This window comes from Scyliorhinus canicula, chromosome 21 (genome assembly GCF_902713615.1).
Source record: "Scyliorhinus canicula chromosome 21, sScyCan1.1, whole genome shotgun sequence".
NCBI lineage: Eukaryota > Metazoa > Chordata > Chondrichthyes > Carcharhiniformes > Scyliorhinidae > Scyliorhinus > Scyliorhinus canicula.
In genome coordinates, this window is record NC_052166.1 from 23,966,340 (window position 1) to 23,983,849 (window position 17,510).

Here is a 17,510-nt window from a genome sequence, read left to right on the forward strand (position 1 = left end):
AACCACCGTGCCACCATGCCATGATTGAAGAATGGACGGGTATGTGGCAGAGATCCAGTGTTGGAAGCAGTTCAGAGAAGGTTTACAAAACTAATACTAGGATTGGGCAGATTGTTTTTTGAGGAAAGATTGGACAGGCTGGGCTTGTATCCACTGGAGTTCAGAAGAGTAAGAGGTGACTTAATTGAAACATACAAGATCCTGAGGGGCCTTGATAGGGTGGTCTTGTGGGAGAATCTAGAACTAGGGACCGCTGTTTAAAAATATGGGCTCGCCCATTTGAAACAGGGATTAGGAGAATTTCTTTCTCTGAGGATCATGAATCTTTGGAACTCTCGACCTCAAAAGCTGGTAGAAGTCAAGTCCTTGATTTTTTTCAGACAGAGGTAGATAGATTCTTGAGAAGCAAGAGGGAGTTGGGGCAGAAGGGGTGGTGGTGAAAGGTTATGGGGGTAGGCAGGAATGGAGAGTTGAAGTTACAATCAAATCAGCCATGATCTTATTGAATGGCAAAGCGGTCTCGAGGGACCGAGTGGCCTGCTCCCGTTCCCAATACGTATGCTCGTATGTTGAGAATGCCGAAAGTTGAGGGGTGGAAATGTTCAGTGGTGGCAGCGTGCTGAAACCGGTGGGAGATAATCTTGCTGAACGTGAGGACAAAGGAAACCCAATTGAGGCACTGAAAAGGAGGGGAAGAGGCGAGAGCAGACATGTGAAGAAGGAAGAGCCTTCTCTACACTTGCCCCATTACTGCTCCTTTTTGCCTTGCACCATCATCCCTTTTGTCAATTAATCAGCCTTCCACCTTCCACCCCTCATACCTTTCCATAGTATCTGCTTAAAACCTGCCAGAAAGCCATTGACCTGAAATGTTGCTCTGTTTCTTTGCGTGACTGCCCAAGTGTTTTGAGCATTCTCCTATCTTTTAATTTCCAATTTCTAGCATATCTGGATTTTTTGTTTAAAGTTGTTTTCATGAAATAAAACAATTGATAAGAATGGAAAGTGGATTCTCCACCCACCCATGGTCATCCCACTCACTATGGTTTACATTAAGGGCTTTCCCAGATCATTTGCATTTGCCTCCTGCCCAGGGGCCAAGCTGCACGTCTATGCATTGAAGAATGATGTTCTTGCTCCAGAGAGAGCGCAGCAAAGGATTATCAGTCTGATTCCTGGGATGGATACATGAGGAGCGATTGAGTCGGTTAGGATTGTATTCACTGGAGTTCAGAAGAATGACGGGGGTTCTTATAGAAACCTATAAAATTCTAACAGGTCCAGACAGGGTAGATACAGGAAGGATGTTCCCGATGGTGGGGGTGCCCAGAACCAGGGGTCACGAGTCTGAGGTTACAAGGTAGACCATTTTGGAGAGGTGAGGAGAAATTTCTTCACCCGGAGAGTGGTGAGCCGGTGGAATTCGTTACCGCAGAAAGTTGAGGCCAAAACAGTTTTCAAGGAGCAGTTAGGTCTAGCACTTGGGGCTAAGGAGATCAAAGAAAATGATGCAGGGGAGGGGGGGGGGGGTGGTGGGGTGGTGGGGGGGTGGGTGGGATCAGACTATTGAGTTGGATGACCATCCGTGGTCAGAATGAATGGCGGATCAGGCTCGAAGGGCCGAATGGCCTGTACTCCTATTTTCTATGTTCCTATGCGGCACAAACAGATTCTTCCACCAATTCGCAAAATCTACATTCATTAAAATCCCCCCTTCCATTAACAAGTCCAAATTTGATTTGACAACAAGGCCTATAAAAGGAAAGCTTAATCCCATTATGGTTGATACAGAATGTGGAACTTGAAAGCTCAATACCGATTAAATCACATAACACTCTCTGACTGTATAGTTCGTTTAGTAATAGGTGATGTTCCTGAGGAATACAAGGTAGACCAGGTTTTAGTCCGCTATCAAAATAAGATCTGTCGCCCCTGAATAAACTGGCCGACAATATCTTTCCAATCCTAGTGCAGATTTAAAAAAATTGGTGGGCGAAATTCTCCGACCCCCACGACGGGTCGGAGAATAGCGGGAGGGCCTTCCCGACATTTTTCCCGCCCTCCCGCTATTCTCCCCCCCCCCCCCCGCCCAACTCCCGACACGAATCGCTGCCGCCGTTTTTTTACGGCCGGCAGCGATTCACAGCTGTTCGATGGGCCGAAGTCCCAGCCCTTTACGCTGTTTTTACGAACGGCAAACAGACCTGGTCTGGCCGTTCGTAAAAACGGCGGGAACAACTCGCTTTTTATAACCATGGCACCGATTGGCACGGCAGTACCACGGCCGTGCCAAGGGTGCCATGGGCCTGCGATCGGTGGGCACCGATCGCGGGCAGCGGGTCCGCTGCCCGCGCACTATTTGTCCTTGCGCCGCCCCGCAGTATCCATTCGCGGGGCGGCTGAGGGGCATCCCGGCCCGCGCATGCGCGGGTTTCGCGCAAATACGCGATGACGTCATCCGCGCATGCGCGGGTTGGAGTCTTCCAATCCGCGCATGCGCGGCTGACGTCATATGACGCGTCAGCCGGCGCTAACTCCGGCAAGCGGGCTTAACGAAATTCGTTAAGCCCGTGATGCCGGAGCTTGCGGCGTCGGGCTGCTAGCCCCGACCGGGGACCAGAATCGGGCGGGTTTGACGCCAGCCTTACGATTTCTCCCGTTTTGGGAGAATCGCGCCCGGTATCTTTCTTAAGAGCTCAGATATGCTTTTAATAACCCAAGTTCTGTCAGGTGTTGATTATTGCTTTGTTGGCAATATATTGCGACTATAGATTTTCTATTTTTTGTTAGCCAGGCATGCAAAATAGCACTGGAAAACAAATTGTTGAACAATAATAAATAGGGCCGAGGGAATCCAGCAATAGTTAAGCTTGACAGGTAAAGGCAGATGGTAAATAGGGCTGGAAGGTAATATTAAGAGTTGGCCATTCAGCCCCTTAACCCTTTTCTGCCCTTCGATGAGATAATGGCTGATCTACGCATTGGTCCGGATTTCGAGGTTGGGAGTCATATTCGGAATCTGCAGTTTTCCTGACCTTGCGATCCTGTCTCCAAAATAGGCCGCCTGCCCTATTTTTGCACCAGGGAGGTGGGAACAGGCATGAGGTGGCCCCACAACCTCATGAGGCTGGCTGGAGGCAGAAAAGGACTCCGAGGCAAGGGGTAGACCAAAGCAGATTGCGCCGCCCGTCTTCATGGGGGAGACCATCAAAACAATAAATAAAGCAATAGAAATCAATTTGTCCACCCCCCAACCCCCTTTACCCCCTCATATCCACCTCCACCCTCACTCTCCCCCATGCATTCATCCAAGTGTTCATGTTTGGCCCTGCTATAAACCATTGCAGCGCCTTCAAATGCCCACAGAACTATTAAAATTTTTTAAAATAGCATAGTATCCGTTGAAAGCTCCATGGAAAGCCCTGACAGCTAAGAACTATAGGTGACACAGATACATATTAGATAGCTTCATTTCCTAATGAACTGTGTTTAATGATGAAACGCTCATCCAGCCTCCTGGTCACAGTTCACAACATCACCCACCAGACATGTATCAGGAGGTCTTCGCGATAATGACTGCCTCTGTGAAACTGAACTCCATGGTGGTTCTGGCCATCTTTAAAACAGTGCCGGCAACTTTAAACAGAAGGCAAGGAAGTCATAACCTGCCCCGTTTCATGCCGGTGAAAATAGCCAGCACCGCGAATGGAGGTGGGATTTCCGGTTCCGGGACCTAGCTGCCATTTTTACCTGGTCCTGCCTCCATTCTGGTCTTGATTGGGACCGTGAAAATTCTACTCCGCAACTCCACTTACTCAATTTGTTGCATATCCTTCGATAGCCTTCCCAATAAAAATCTGACCATCTCGGCCTTGAAAAAAATTTGGTTGAACCAGCATCCTTGACCCAACACTAATTGGTGGGTAGAAGAGGTGTGAGATAGTGTTTCCTATTATTGCTCCAAAGATGTCCCTGCTTGAATTTTAAGATTATGCCCCCTGGTTCTGGATATCCCCTGCCTGCCAAAGAAAATATCTTCCATACATTGCCCAAAATGGAGGAAATCCCAATCCCAAATTCTGAATGTTGCCAGTGAACTCGCCAACTATCAATCCTTGAGCTGGGAGTTTTCGCTCCGTTGTGTTTACCAGTATGGGTTTCTACACCTTCCAATGGAATATTTGCTAATGGGTGGGCATAATATTTATTTTTGTCAGCTCAGCCCAAAGATGTGCAGGTTAGGTGGATTGGCTCTGCTAAATTGCCCTTTCGGGTGGGGTTTCAGGAATAGGACGGGGGACTGTGCTTGGGTTGGGTGGTCTTTCAAAGGGTCGGTGCAGACTCGATGGGACGAATGGCCACCTTCTGTGCTGTAGGGATTCTTTGATTTGCTTACTGCCTTGCAGAATAATGGTCACACATTATGAGGGAAAGTGTTTGGAATTAATGGGAAAATTGATACAATCAGACTCATTGATTGGGAATTGGATGCTGGTGCGACGACTAAGCTATCAGCTCATTTTAAACGTACACTTGTGATAAATTTAATAGTCCGTTGACTTAACAGAAGATTATAATTTCCAATCATGCAAGCTCTATTAAGTTTATATTGGAGATGGGCTTTCTCATGTTTTATTTATCTCTTTCTCTTCATGTCTTCGGCTAAAACGCCAAATTAGCTGATGGGTTGCTTGCTTCTTTCATTCGCTGTCACGGATTCTGGCATTTCAATCCATCAGGAAGCAGAAAACAGGTCGTGGGCTAAGCGTTGTACTGAGTAAAGCTGATGACAAAAAGGCAGCGGGAAGGTGTTTCAAATTATGGAGATATGTCGCCTGGGCTGGTTTAGCTCACTGGGCTAAATCGCTGGCTTTTATAGCAGACCAAGCAGGCCAGCAGCACGGGTCGATTCCCGTACCAGCCTCCCCGGACAGGCGCCGGAATGTGGCGACTAGGGGCTTTTCACAGTAACTTCATTGAAGCCTACTCGTGACAATAAGCGATTTTCATTTTCATTTCATTTCTGACCCTCATAATAAAAGATTTGAGATGCTTCACGTGGGCATAATCAGACAAGGTTTGACGCACGGGGAGATATTAGAGTGGGTTGGTCGAGAAGTAGATTTTAAGTGTCTTAAAGGAGGGGGAGGTACAGAGTTGGAGAGGGTTAGAGGAGGAATTCCAGAGCCTGGGGCCTAGATAGCCAAAGGAACTGGCATGGATAGTGGAGCAAAGGCAATAGAGATGGTTAAGAAGTCACAACTGGAGGAATGTAGCTGAGGGCTCCCGCTGGCTGTTGTTGTTCTTTTTAAAGAATACTGACTGACGTATCTTATTTTAATTTTCTGTTCATTATTTGTAGAAAAAAGGAAAACATTAAATGATGCAGATTAGCACATTTCCAGCGATTGCTGGCACACCAATGGTTTCTGCAGTATAAATACACAATTCATCCAGTGGACAGTCTCAACCAGAAAATATGATATACACTTAACCAAGCTTTGTTGTACTTTAATCATGCGAAGGATTTTCTTAGATAGTCTGCTTTCTTCCTGCTTCACTCTAAGAAGAGCAAATGCTGGACATGCTCAGCAGATCAGGCAGTATTTCCGCGGTGGATGATAGGAGGAGGCGATTCTATGGGGTTGACCGTCCTTAGCCTGACCAGGGGAGGCCGCCGAGGTATCATTGGTCGCTAGTGGGCTTCGATTGGCCTGCGAGTGGCAGGGCCAACCTCCACCTTTTTTGCCACTGGTAAAACGCGAGCATTGGCGGTAACAGGCTCTCCACCACCTACTACCTCTGCCATCCCACCCAATTTGTCAGCTTCACCCAGCTCACTACGCACTCCCTGATATCCTGTGAAATCCAAGACAGCGTTTCTCGGTGTTTTTAATATGTCTCTAGACTGACGTTCATCAGAAAGGTCACTGACCTGAAACGCTTCGTCTGCTTCTCTCTCTGCAGTTGTTACCTCACTCGCTAAGCGTTTTCCAGCATTTGTTTTCTGCCTCCCTTGCAGATTTCCAGCATCTGCAGTATTTTGTTTTCGTCTGAGTGGATGAAGTTTTTCCTGTGACGTCTCTGTCAGCTCTGATGGTGGAATGTAGTACGATGAACCTTGACCTTGATTTTGGGCAGGGTGCGGGGGTTTGGTTGGTGGATATTGAGACCTCTGCCAGGTATTACCTTCACACCCCACCTCTCCCCCCAAGATCCCTGTTCCCATGTCACACAATGCTTCTAACCTGAGCCACTGTCCTCTCCTTATGTAGATCACAGCGCTGGAGAAGATGATGGCAACTGGGGATACCGGAGGAAGCAAAAATGCCTGCTTTGCACTGAGTTGTCTAGCAACAGACAAAGATGGCCACGCTCATATTTTGATGAACCCCGTCTTCCCAGAAATATTAAACACCTTGTGCGTGTTACTGGAATCCAAAGAGCAGGAGTCAGCTTGGTTTGCTGCTATGTGAGTAACGGAGAGGAACTGTTCAACATGTGGGCTGTTTACTGAATGGAAATCATGTTCAGTGAAAACTCAATTATATATTTTGTTTCATTGCTTATCAATTCTTGTTGCTTCAAGATATGTGCTGCTGTTGTTAATAAATGAGTGAAGGGTATTAATGTTGGTTTGATATTGAAGAACCTGCGAGTTCCAATGCAATTGGACATAATTGAATTCAGTAAAAGCAATGTAGGATGTTGAACAAATGCATTACCGGCCATTATATTTTGAAGAATTTTCTATTCTATTTGATAACATAGAATCATAGAATTCCGACAGTGCAGAAAGAGGCCATTTGGCCCATCGAGTCGACACAGACCTTCTGAAAGAGCACCCTATCTAGACCCACTCCCCTGCCCTATCCCTGTAACCCCACAACCTCACCAAACCTTTGGACACTAATTTAGAATGGCCGTTCCACCTAACCACATCTTTGGACTCAGGATATGAGCAGTTGCAGATCCTGTGATGTTTTGGTATACCGGGTGGCATTTTATACTGGGTGCCCCTCCGTGGCGTGTTCCGCAATGGGCAGCTTGCCAGTGGCGGAATCTTCCTGTTCTGCCATGGTCAATGGAGTTTCCCATTGAACGCTCCGCTCACTACCATGAAACCAGTGGAGGGCGTGCCCTTGTCAGTGGGACCATTAGATCCTGCCAGCGTGAAAGGCCAGAAAATCCCACCCAATGTCACGGTTTGAGCTGAGTGTGGATCTAGCAACACTCAAGAAGCTCGATACCGTCTAAGACAAAGCAGCCTATTTGATTGGCACCCCAGCCCCAAACATTCACTCCCCCACTGACGCACATTGGCAGCCGTGTGCACATCTGCAAGATAATAATAATAATCACTTATTGTCACAAGTAGGCTTCAATTAAGTTACTGTGAAAAGCCCCTAGTCGCCACATTCCGGCGCCTGTTCGGGGAGGCCGGTACGGGAATTGAACCCGCGCTGTTGGCCTTGATCTGCATTACAAGCCAGCTGTTTGGCCCACTGTGCTAAATCAGCCCTTGATGCGCAGCAGCAACTTACCAAGGCTCCTTTGACAACATCTTCTAAACCCATGACCTCTACCACTTAGAGGAGCAAGGACATCAAATACATAGGAACACCACACACTGCAAATTTCCCTTCAATCCACCCTCTTGACTTAGAAATATATTGGCCGTTCCTTCATTGTCGCTGGGTCAAAATCCTGGAACTGCCTCCCTCACAGCATTGTGGGTTCATCTACATTTCAAGGACGGCAGCGGCTCAAGAAGGCGGCTCACCATCACCTTCTTTAAGGCAATTCGGGATGGATAGTATTTGTTGGCCTTTATGGTGATGCCCACATGCTATGAATGAATTTTTAAAAATCTATTAACCAGTCAAGTGCGTATGGAAGTGGAACTTTATAATATGTCCCTAGACTGTTAGCATTCACTAACCTACAAGGAAACAGTAGCAATATTTCAGCATTGGCAGAGGGAGGGAGGGTTATTCCAGCCCTACTCCCAGTCATATCGTCAGCTAAAAATGGCTGCTTGAACTAATTTTGGGGTTATCTTATCTCCTGCCAATCTCTTACAGAAGATGAAGGCAGTACAGGGCCACATGATGTGGCTAACAAACTTCCAGGGCGGAAATGTCCACATCCCTCCACGACATGTTCAGCGGAGTCGGCCTGCCGCCGCTGTCGATGGAGTTTCCCATTGTTTGCACCTGCCTGCCGCTGGACAACCTGTGGCAGGGGATTGCCACCGCAAGGACCGGAAGATGCCACCTGCGGGAACAGCCGGAAAATCCCGCCTCTACTGTATGGAGAAAGTAATGGTGGACATGGAAAGCAAGCAAATTTTCTACAAGGGCTCAGTGGCATTTGATTGTTTTGTGAGGAATGCCATTTTAATGCTGTTTTGTACTTTGCAGGACATTGAAAGTGCTAGGCAGTCACCCAAAAGGAGTTGTGAAACTGAGAGAGCACCCAAAAGTATCAACGCTCTTAAAGGTAAGCAATGGCTCAAGAATAGCCTGACAACACAGAGGCACATAATGTACGAGAGCTGAAATATGGCCACGGAATGGGCAAGATAAATTCTACTTCTTGTGATCCTGTCAAGTACCAGAAGACAGTGATTTTGGAATTCTGATGCACATCATTTGGGAAGAATATCCACTGATTACTCAGTGAGTTCATCCAGTGTTAGCTGAGCTGCCAAGACATGTAAGGTTCAGGGCTCAATCCCATTGTGTCCTGGGTCAGTCAGTCACAGTTCAAGCAGTGTTCAAAGAGTGGTGGCTGGCCCCATTGCTCCTAGGGAATGGTAAATTAACTGTGATTCTCACCCCTGACCTCCTGCCTGCGCGATGGTCAAGCCATGCCAGGGGAATGGTGGGCACTGATGAAGCAAGTAACCAATACCGGGTAGGCTACAAAAAAAGTTTGCAAAAAAAACTTTAAAATGATGGTGATAGAGGAGAAAACCCCTCTGATCGAATCATTGGAACCACAGGGGCTTCCTTCCCTGGCTGTGGTCCTCTGTTAAATAAAGTGAAATACTTGCCCACCCCTTCTTCCCCCCCCCCAACCCCCGTCCCACCCCACCCCCGGGTTTCTACTGAGAGATCACCTGCATTCAGATGCCAGCCTCTCCGTTGACAAAATTGACAAAACGTCGACAGCCGAGTAAAATCACCCTCAACAGAGAATTTGAATATTTAAATGTGCTTCCTGCCTCCCTGTCTGAAACTCGTCCCACCATCGGTAAAATTCTCTGACAGTGGGCCTTGGTCTGGGAACCCATCCGGCAGAGCTCCACTCGGTTTTATCACCCCGCTGGACCCATCTCGTGTACCGGCAGAATTCTTTCTCGTATTTGGTTTATCCCTGGGGCCCAAACGTCTAACTATTAGGCTGCGAAGTGGCCAGTAACCATGGCCTTGCCCAATAGTGATAATAATCCCGGGGATTATGATGCTTTCGGGAATCCTGATTTGAGTTCTACTCTAATTGTTCAGACTGTGGCCTGCTCTCCCACTGCTGGCAAAGACCTGCTGGAGGAAGTGGACTTCACCTTGAGGAAACTGCAGCCTCTTTCCAAGCCTCCTTCTCCACTTGTGGATGTTCTAAATATCAATTCAATTCGAATCACTTGGAGCCGGGTTACACTGGACAACGGACTGGAGGTGACATACAGGTAAGCCGATACTTCATGATTCAACAAGTTATGACAGCAATAATCTTTCCTCAAATTGTCACAGAAATTATTGAGAGGTCGGACAATGCATGATAGAAAGAGCAATGATCATAGAATCATAGAATGTACAGTGCAGAAGGAGTCCGTTCGGCCCATCGAGCCCGCACCAGCCCCCGGAAAGAGCACCCTACCGAAGCCCACACCTCCACCCCATCTCCTCAGCTCAGCAACCCCACCCAACCCTTTTGGACGTGAAGGGCAATTTAGCATGGCCAATCCACCTAACCTGAACATCTTTGGACTGTGGGAGGAAACCAGAATTGGAAGCCCTGAGATACTTAGAGGAGAGAAGTAAAACTTTGAGGATATGGAGCTCCTCCACCTTGATTTGAGAGTTGTCTCTTTCTAACTGTTACCTCGTTAATTATGTACAATTTGACGTGTTGACAACGCTTACTCTGTGCTAAGTGATGTGGAGATGCCGGCGTTGGACTGGGGTGAGCACAGTAAGAAGTCTTACAACACCAGGTTAAAGTCCAACATGTTTGTTTCAAACACGAGCTTTCGGAGCACTGCTCCTTCCTCAGGTGAAACCTGAGGTTTCACCTGAGGAAGGAGCAGTGGTCCGAAAGCTCGTGTTTGAAACAAAGCTGTTGGACTTTAACCTGGTGTTAGACTTCTTTCTGTGCTCAGTATAAGAGTGTTGTAATTTTACCAAGAAATAAAGAAGTAACTTTCCCAATTACTCTCCTCCTTATCAAAGTTCTCGAAATCAGTGACCAATCAAGTTGTGTATAGACAAGCTTCTGTTTGGACAACGCCTTTCCAAAGACCAAGAACGATGGAACTTGCATTTTCAAAGCACCTTTCATGATTTCAGGACCCAAAGTGCTTCACAGCCAATTAAAGACTTTTGAAGTGTAGTCACAGTTGTAGTGTGGGAAATGTAATCTGTAAAATCCCTACTGTGCCGAAGGAGGCCATTCAGCCCATCAAGTCCACACCGACCGTGCTACAGAGCAGTCTAACTAGGCCCACGCCCCGCCCTACCCCCATAACCCCGCGCATTGATCATGGTTAGTCCACCTAACCTGCACATCTTTAGACTGTGGGAGGAAACCGGAGCACCCGGAGGAAACACATGCACACACGAGGAGAACGTGTGAATCCATACGGACAGTCACCCGAGGCAGGAATTAAACCCGGGTCCCTGGCACTGTGAGGCAGCGGTGCTAAGCATTGTAATCTTCTAAGGTGCTTCACAGATCTGAACAGCTATTGGAGGAGTAGTTGAAAATGTTTTAAGACCAGCATAAAGTCAGGAAAGAAAGATACAAGATAAAGAGGTTGGGGAGGCAGTTGCAAAGGACATGATGTACCCTGATGCAATTGCTGGAGGTTTTTCAGTAGCAATGGGCATGTTGTCATGCAGTTTATTTTAGAAATTCCTTTCCCCAGACTCCAATGAACCTAATATTGAATGGTCAGCCTTTACCCCTCAATGAAGGTGGATCTATGGTGAGTAAGTTCAGTGTAATGTCTTTTCCTGGTTATGTGTTGCCAATTCTTGTTTTTAAAGTGCATTCTATTATTCCACAGAGACTCGTAGTTGCAGGTATCTTCACTCCTGGGAACATCTAATGATTGGTATTAATATAAGTATGATTGGTTTGCATACAATTGGGAGTCACTGCATCTTGCTGAGCTTTTGACATGATCCCAGCTCCAGACTTGGTTCCCTAGCTACTGACTCCATCCCACTGCCTGGCAACAGTCTGAGTTTTAGCCAATCTGTTCAGAACCTTGGTGTCACATTTGACGCTGAGATGAACTTCTGACCTCATGTTCGTGCCCATCATTAGATTACCTGTTTTCAAATCTGGACCCTCATCCCGTCTTAACTCATCCACTGTTCAAGCCATCACCCATGCCTCCGTTACCTCTAGACTCAACCCTTCCAAAGCATCCCTGGCTGGTCTCCCACATTCCACCCTCTGTAAGCTTGAGGTCATCCATGAACTCTGCACGCCATGCGTTAAATTCCACCAAGCCCAATTTCTCTGTCACCCTTGTACTCACTGGCCTATATTGGCTCCAGGTCACGCAATGCCTTGATTTTGAAATTTGCATCCTTTTTTTTTCAAATTTCTTCACTGCCCCTCTCTGTCTCTGTAATCTCCGCAGCCTCACAACCCTCCAAGATATCTGCGCTCCTCTAATTCTGACCCCTTGAGCATGCCATGTTTGCCATTCCCCCATTGGTGGCTGCTCCTTTGAAACACGCCTTAAACCCTCCCACTTTGACCAAGCTTAGGGCCATCTGACCGGTTACCTCCTTATGTGGTTCCGTGACATACTTTGTTTAATAATGCTGCTGTGAAGCACCTTGAGATGCTTCATTTGGTCAAAGGTGCTCAATACACGTAATTTGCTGTTCTTCCCCTGTGTTTGCGCAGACGTGAAGCTGTAGAGGCCTTTACAGGAAACAGAACTTCATTGAAATCCGACTGATTAGAATATAACTAATCCATAGATATGTTGCTTTATGATCATTCGGTTATTTGCCCTACAACATTTGACATAATCTATGAGGTAATAAATTGGAATATCCATTCTTATAAGACCCGGGTTCGATCCTGGCCCCGGGTCACTGTCAGTGTGGAATGTGCACATTCTCCCTGTGTCTGCGTGGGTCTCTCACCCCCCCCCACCCCCCCACAACCCAAAAAGACATGCAGAGTAGGTGAATTGGCCACGCAAAGTTGCCCCTTAATTGGAAAAAAAAGAAGTGGGTCCTCTAAATTTTTTTTTTCAGTGTTAGATCTTGATAGTGTTAGGTCTTGAAGATGCCCTGATCGTCTACTATGCCCCGTTACCGACACTGTGTCGTCTTGTGTGCATTTTTATTATTCAGCCTGAGCAATTCTGAGTTGTTCGCATTTCTTCCAATGCTTTGCTGCGTTATCAGCAAAGGTTTTATAGAACATAGAACAGTACAGCACAGAACAGGCCCTTCAGCCCTCAATGTTTTGTGGAAAGTTCCTTCTTTTATAAAAAAGAAGCAATCTCCTGGCTGACTTGTGAATGGACAGCTTATCAATAGCTGTAAATGGCCTCAACCAATGGAGTCTCCCTTCTTACTGCTCGCCCACTTCTGTGATAGACACAGAAAATGCTCTTTTTATTTCAGGTTTCCAGCAGCTGCAGTATTTTGCTTTCACCTCTATCTGATGTTGCCCTGGTGAACTCCTTGAATTGAAAAAGCCATTTGGGGGGGGGGGGGGGGGGGGGGGGCAAGGGACAGACAGGTGGAGAACATGGGCGCAAGAGTTGAGAACATTCACAGTAAGAGTGATGATCTTAATCTATTGCTTCAGGGGTGCAGAGACCACTCATCACAACCTTACAGCTTACTGCCTCAGCTCAGATCAACTGTCACTGCAATAGCCATAGATCTAGAGACTTTCCTCATTAGATAGAAAGTGTAAAGCACCCCCCCCCCCCCCCCCCCCCCCCCCCGGTCAAAGATACTCTAGCATCATAGTGTAAACTTGGGGACACTTTTGATTGGGGAAGAGAGGGAATACGAGGCATGCCTTCTGATTCAATCTTTGAAGATAAATATGAAGTAGAAGTTACTCTGAATCTATTTGTCCTTTGTTCTGTTTTGCTGTGATTTCAGCTTGTTCGATGGTGACAAACGACTGTACAAGGGCCCGGACTGCAGCTATGTTTTAACAAATGTTAAGCTGTGCAAAGAATATGCTTTCAAGCTCCATGTTTCCACCGAGGGAGATGATGGGCTCTACAGCGATGTTACAACGGTGACTGTGGAAGAGTCGGTGCCGAGCTGCCCGCTTGAGTTTCGAGTGATCGGCTGCACTCCCACCCAGCTGAAGCTAGCATGGGCCCCGCCAGCAGAACCCAACGGTGTGATTAAATGTTACGTCGTGTACAGAGGTGACACAGTGATCGAATCTACGACAGATCGCAGCTGCATAGTCAGTGGCCTCACACCTTCCAAATCCTATGGGTTCCACGTGTGCGCCTGCACTAGCAAAGGAAAGGGGGAGAGGTCCACTCTCGCAGCAAGCACAGCTGACCCTGGCAACCATGCTCCAAGTAAACTGACCCTCAACGTTCTTGGGCGCAACGAGATGTTCATCACCTGGGACATGCCGGAGGTGCCCTTGGGACGCCTTTTCAACTTTGAACTCTGCATGAATGGGAAGGTGGTGTACCTGGGGCCGGATCGCTCCTTCACAGCAAGACGCCTGACTGCAAACACAGAATATACATGCGCTGTCAGCGCCATCACGAGCGAAGGGAAATGCGAAAGCAAGCCAGTAATGAAGAAGACAGCCAAGGATGAGTATGAAAATACAACGAGGTAAATGTCGTCATTTATTGCACCAATCCATATTAGCGGCACGTTAGATAATTAGATCGTTTCATACTTTACAATGGCTCTGCCATTGCCTTTGTAACGGAGAGAAACATTTTGTAAGAGAAAACTTTGTTTATATATTCTCTCCATCACCAAGCCTACTTCTATATCCACCTTAGCAAATTCATCCATCTCAACACCAGCCTAGCTTCCCTGTTGCGGAAACCTACTTCCATGCGTCCTTTAGCTCGAGGCTTGACTATCCCTGTACCCTCCTGCTGGACTCTCACTTTGGGTAAATTTGAGATCATCCAAAACTTCACTGACCGTGCCCTAACTCACACCAACTCCCATCGTCCCTGTGTTCGTTCATCTATGTTGGCTGCCAGTCCGCTAAATGTAAACTTCGCATTTTCAAAGTCCTCTATGGATTTGCCCTTCCTATGTCCTAACCCCTTTCAGCAGCACCCCCCCCCCCCCCCCCCCCCCCCCCCTTCCCGGGCCCAGAGCTGAGAGCTCAGTATAAAGGTAGGTACACCTCTGCAGTGCTTCAGTGATGTGACACTTCCGAGTGCTCCTTTCACTTTCCCAAATACACATTTGGTGACTGTTCTATTGATCACCCTTCTGCCCTTGATCAATCTTGATGTCCCACTGGCGTTAACTCTCTACCCATTCTTCCCTGGCCTTTCCACCTTCGATCTTTTACACTGCTCCAACCAAACGTCACCTGACTTTAGGAATAGTATTTCCTTTTCCGTCTCTCTGGTCTGGGCATTGACCTTAACTTCGGTCCATAGTTGTTCTATTGTTTCCCTCCTATTGAATTTTCTCAAGCTATTTCATCCACACGGAATTATACCTCCCGTTCTCCTTCCAAATGTCTTGGTATTTGAAATTTCTCGTTACTGCTGCTCAGTTCCACATGATTATTGGACAATGTGAACATTCCTTTAGTGCATCCCTAAACCCAGTGATTTGCTCATCATTTAGTTTGAACTTTATCAGTGGCATAGACAGAGTGGATAGTCGGGCACTTTTTCCCAGGGTTGAAGAGTCAATTACGAGGGGACATGGGTTTAAGGTGCTGTTTTGTTATGCTCTTGACGTAGCATAAGCTTCCTTAATGTGCACTCTGACAAAGGAAGGTTCAGACTTGGAGATAGCTTTAACACATCTATTAAACTGTTAATGATTCTCCTACTTGGATTTGACTCTCCTGTTAATCCTGCTATAGCTACTCAGACTGAAGAACCAGTCTGCTACAATCCACGTGGTGGGTGTGATGTGTTTCAAATCAACCCTGTGTCTCTACTCACTGAGAGTCTCCACTGGAAAGAGGAAGATCATGTGCGCTGTGTCCTTTTATATGGGTTGGTGTAATGCCCACCCGTGGTAGTGTCACCTCTGTGTGTGTTGTGAATGCCCATTGGCCGTGTCCTATCTTACTGACCTATTGGTTGAATGTCTGTGTATTATGATGTCTCTGGTGCTCCCTCTAGTGTCGAGCTAGTCTATGTGTATTTACAGCGATGTATATCACCACAGGTGCGAGGGGGAAAGTTTAGAGGAGATGTGCGAGGGAAACCTTTTACACAGAGGGTGATGAGTTCCTGGGACGCGCTAATGGAGGACGTGGTGGAAGCAGATAAGATAGTGACTTTTAAGAGGCATCTTGATGAATAAATGAAGAGGATGGGAATAGAGGGATACGAACCCCGGAAGTGCAGAAGGTTTTAGTTCAGACAGGCACCTGACATTTTCATGTCACATCTTACAGTACAGGACAGCGACAGCAAGATCAACCTCAATGTTACTACAGCAAAGGAACTTGAAGGGTTTCAGTTGCAGGGAGAGACTAGAAAAGCTATTTTTTTCTTTCCTTAGAAAAGAGGAGGTGCAGGGGAGATTTTATTAAAATATCAAAATTGTAGATTATTGTCAAACAAATTTTTAAAAATAGAATCCCGGCAGTGCAGAATGAGGTCATTCTGACCCTCCGAAAGAGCACCATATCTAGGTCCACTTCCCGCCCTATCCCCATAGCCTAACCTGCATATCCCCGGACACTAAGGGGTAATTTAGCAAGGCCAATCCATCTAACCTATGCATCCTCAGACTGTGGGAGGAAACCAGAGCAACTGGAGAACACCTACACAGATACAGGGAGAACGTGCAAACTCCACACAGGCAGTCACTCAGGGTCGGAATCGAACCCGGGTCCCTGATGCTGCGAGGCAGCAGTGCTAACCACTGAGCCACCGTGATTTATTGAAACTTGAATATTACTGTCTAAAGGAAGCAGATTAAGGAGCATTCAAAAGCGAATTGGAAGCACACTTGACGAGGAAGCACTTGCTGGAAAATAGACAAAGAACAGGATAGTGGGATTCGCTGAATAACTACCAAGTTCCCAAGATTAAATAGTCTACTTGTGTGTTGTACCATTCTATTATTCTATAAACATAGATCCTGAGGACTATAGTGGAATCAATGGTTTGTTTGAAAATCGAATGTTAAAGTGGTGCAAAATAGTAAATTTGTTCTTCTATTCTACTGCTTTTACAGATGTCTTTATTCACCTGCACGGATGAGCCAGCCGATTGCTTCACCTTCAACCAAAGATATTTCTGAACTGGCTGAACGACTCAGGAGGTCCCGAACCCAACCAGGAATTCATAAAGATCAATGCCCGGGCAAAACGCCGAGAGCTCACCAAACCTTAAGCAAAGGGAGTCTAAAGGGAATCCATAAGCAATGCGAGGGTGATGCCATGTCCAAAACTGTCGCACGACACAAATAACGGCCCTGACTCTAGCATTTTTCAAAGTAATTTTGTGTTGCTGAATTGCTTTCAAAATCCACAACCCTTTTGGTTCCTAGTTTATCTGTAATCTGATGGTTGAAAATGAAAATTGCTTGTTGTCACGAGTAGGCTTCAAATGAAGTTACTGTGAAAAGCCCCTAGTCGCCACATTCCGGCGCCTGTTCGGGGAGGCTGGTGCGGGAATTCAACCGTGCTGCTGGCCTGCCTTGGTCTGCTTTAAAAGCCAGCTATTTTGCCCTCTGCTAAACCAGCCCGTTAGTGGTTGTATTAGCGGAAGGCAAATATCAAATACAGCTGAATGAAGGGCTGGATTTGTTTGAAGGGTGCTTTGTTGCTTGCCGTGTGCAAGTGCTGCTGAACAGCAGATAGCTCTGTTGTGTAACAGTGAGATCAGCAGTAACAAATAGACCATGGTTGTAGCTTTTCTTTTTAACATGGCGATGGCCTGCACACAACCAGTCTTGGAGCCAACATACAGAGAATTGACGTATGTGGCACATATGATCACGACGTTAAAGTTCTAGTTTTTCAACGAGGTGGTCCCCGGTTCGGGTGACCTCACTGCATGTCTACCTATTTTCCCAGCGAGGTATTAGTGTCTCTGG

At 46.8% G+C, this 17,510-nt stretch overlaps 1 protein-coding gene across 1 annotated transcript in view; it reads left to right on the forward strand.

The window, feature by feature from the left end:
- The window catches only part of LOC119955936, an 84,578-nt gene extending 67,574 nt beyond the window's left edge, over positions 1 to 17,004 (forward strand). Inside the window, exons 5-9 of the mRNA XM_038782594.1 lie at positions 6,276 to 6,472; positions 8,424 to 8,502; positions 9,513 to 9,691; positions 13,374 to 14,081; positions 16,647 to 17,004. Coding sequence (XP_038638522.1) covers positions 6,276 to 6,472; positions 8,424 to 8,502; positions 9,513 to 9,691; positions 13,374 to 14,081; positions 16,647 to 16,881 — 1,398 coding nt within the window. The 3' untranslated portion in view covers positions 16,882 to 17,004. The remainder of the gene's footprint in view (positions 1 to 6,275; positions 6,473 to 8,423; positions 8,503 to 9,512; positions 9,692 to 13,373; positions 14,082 to 16,646) is intronic.
- The last annotated feature ends 506 nt before the right edge of the window (positions 17,005 to 17,510 follow it).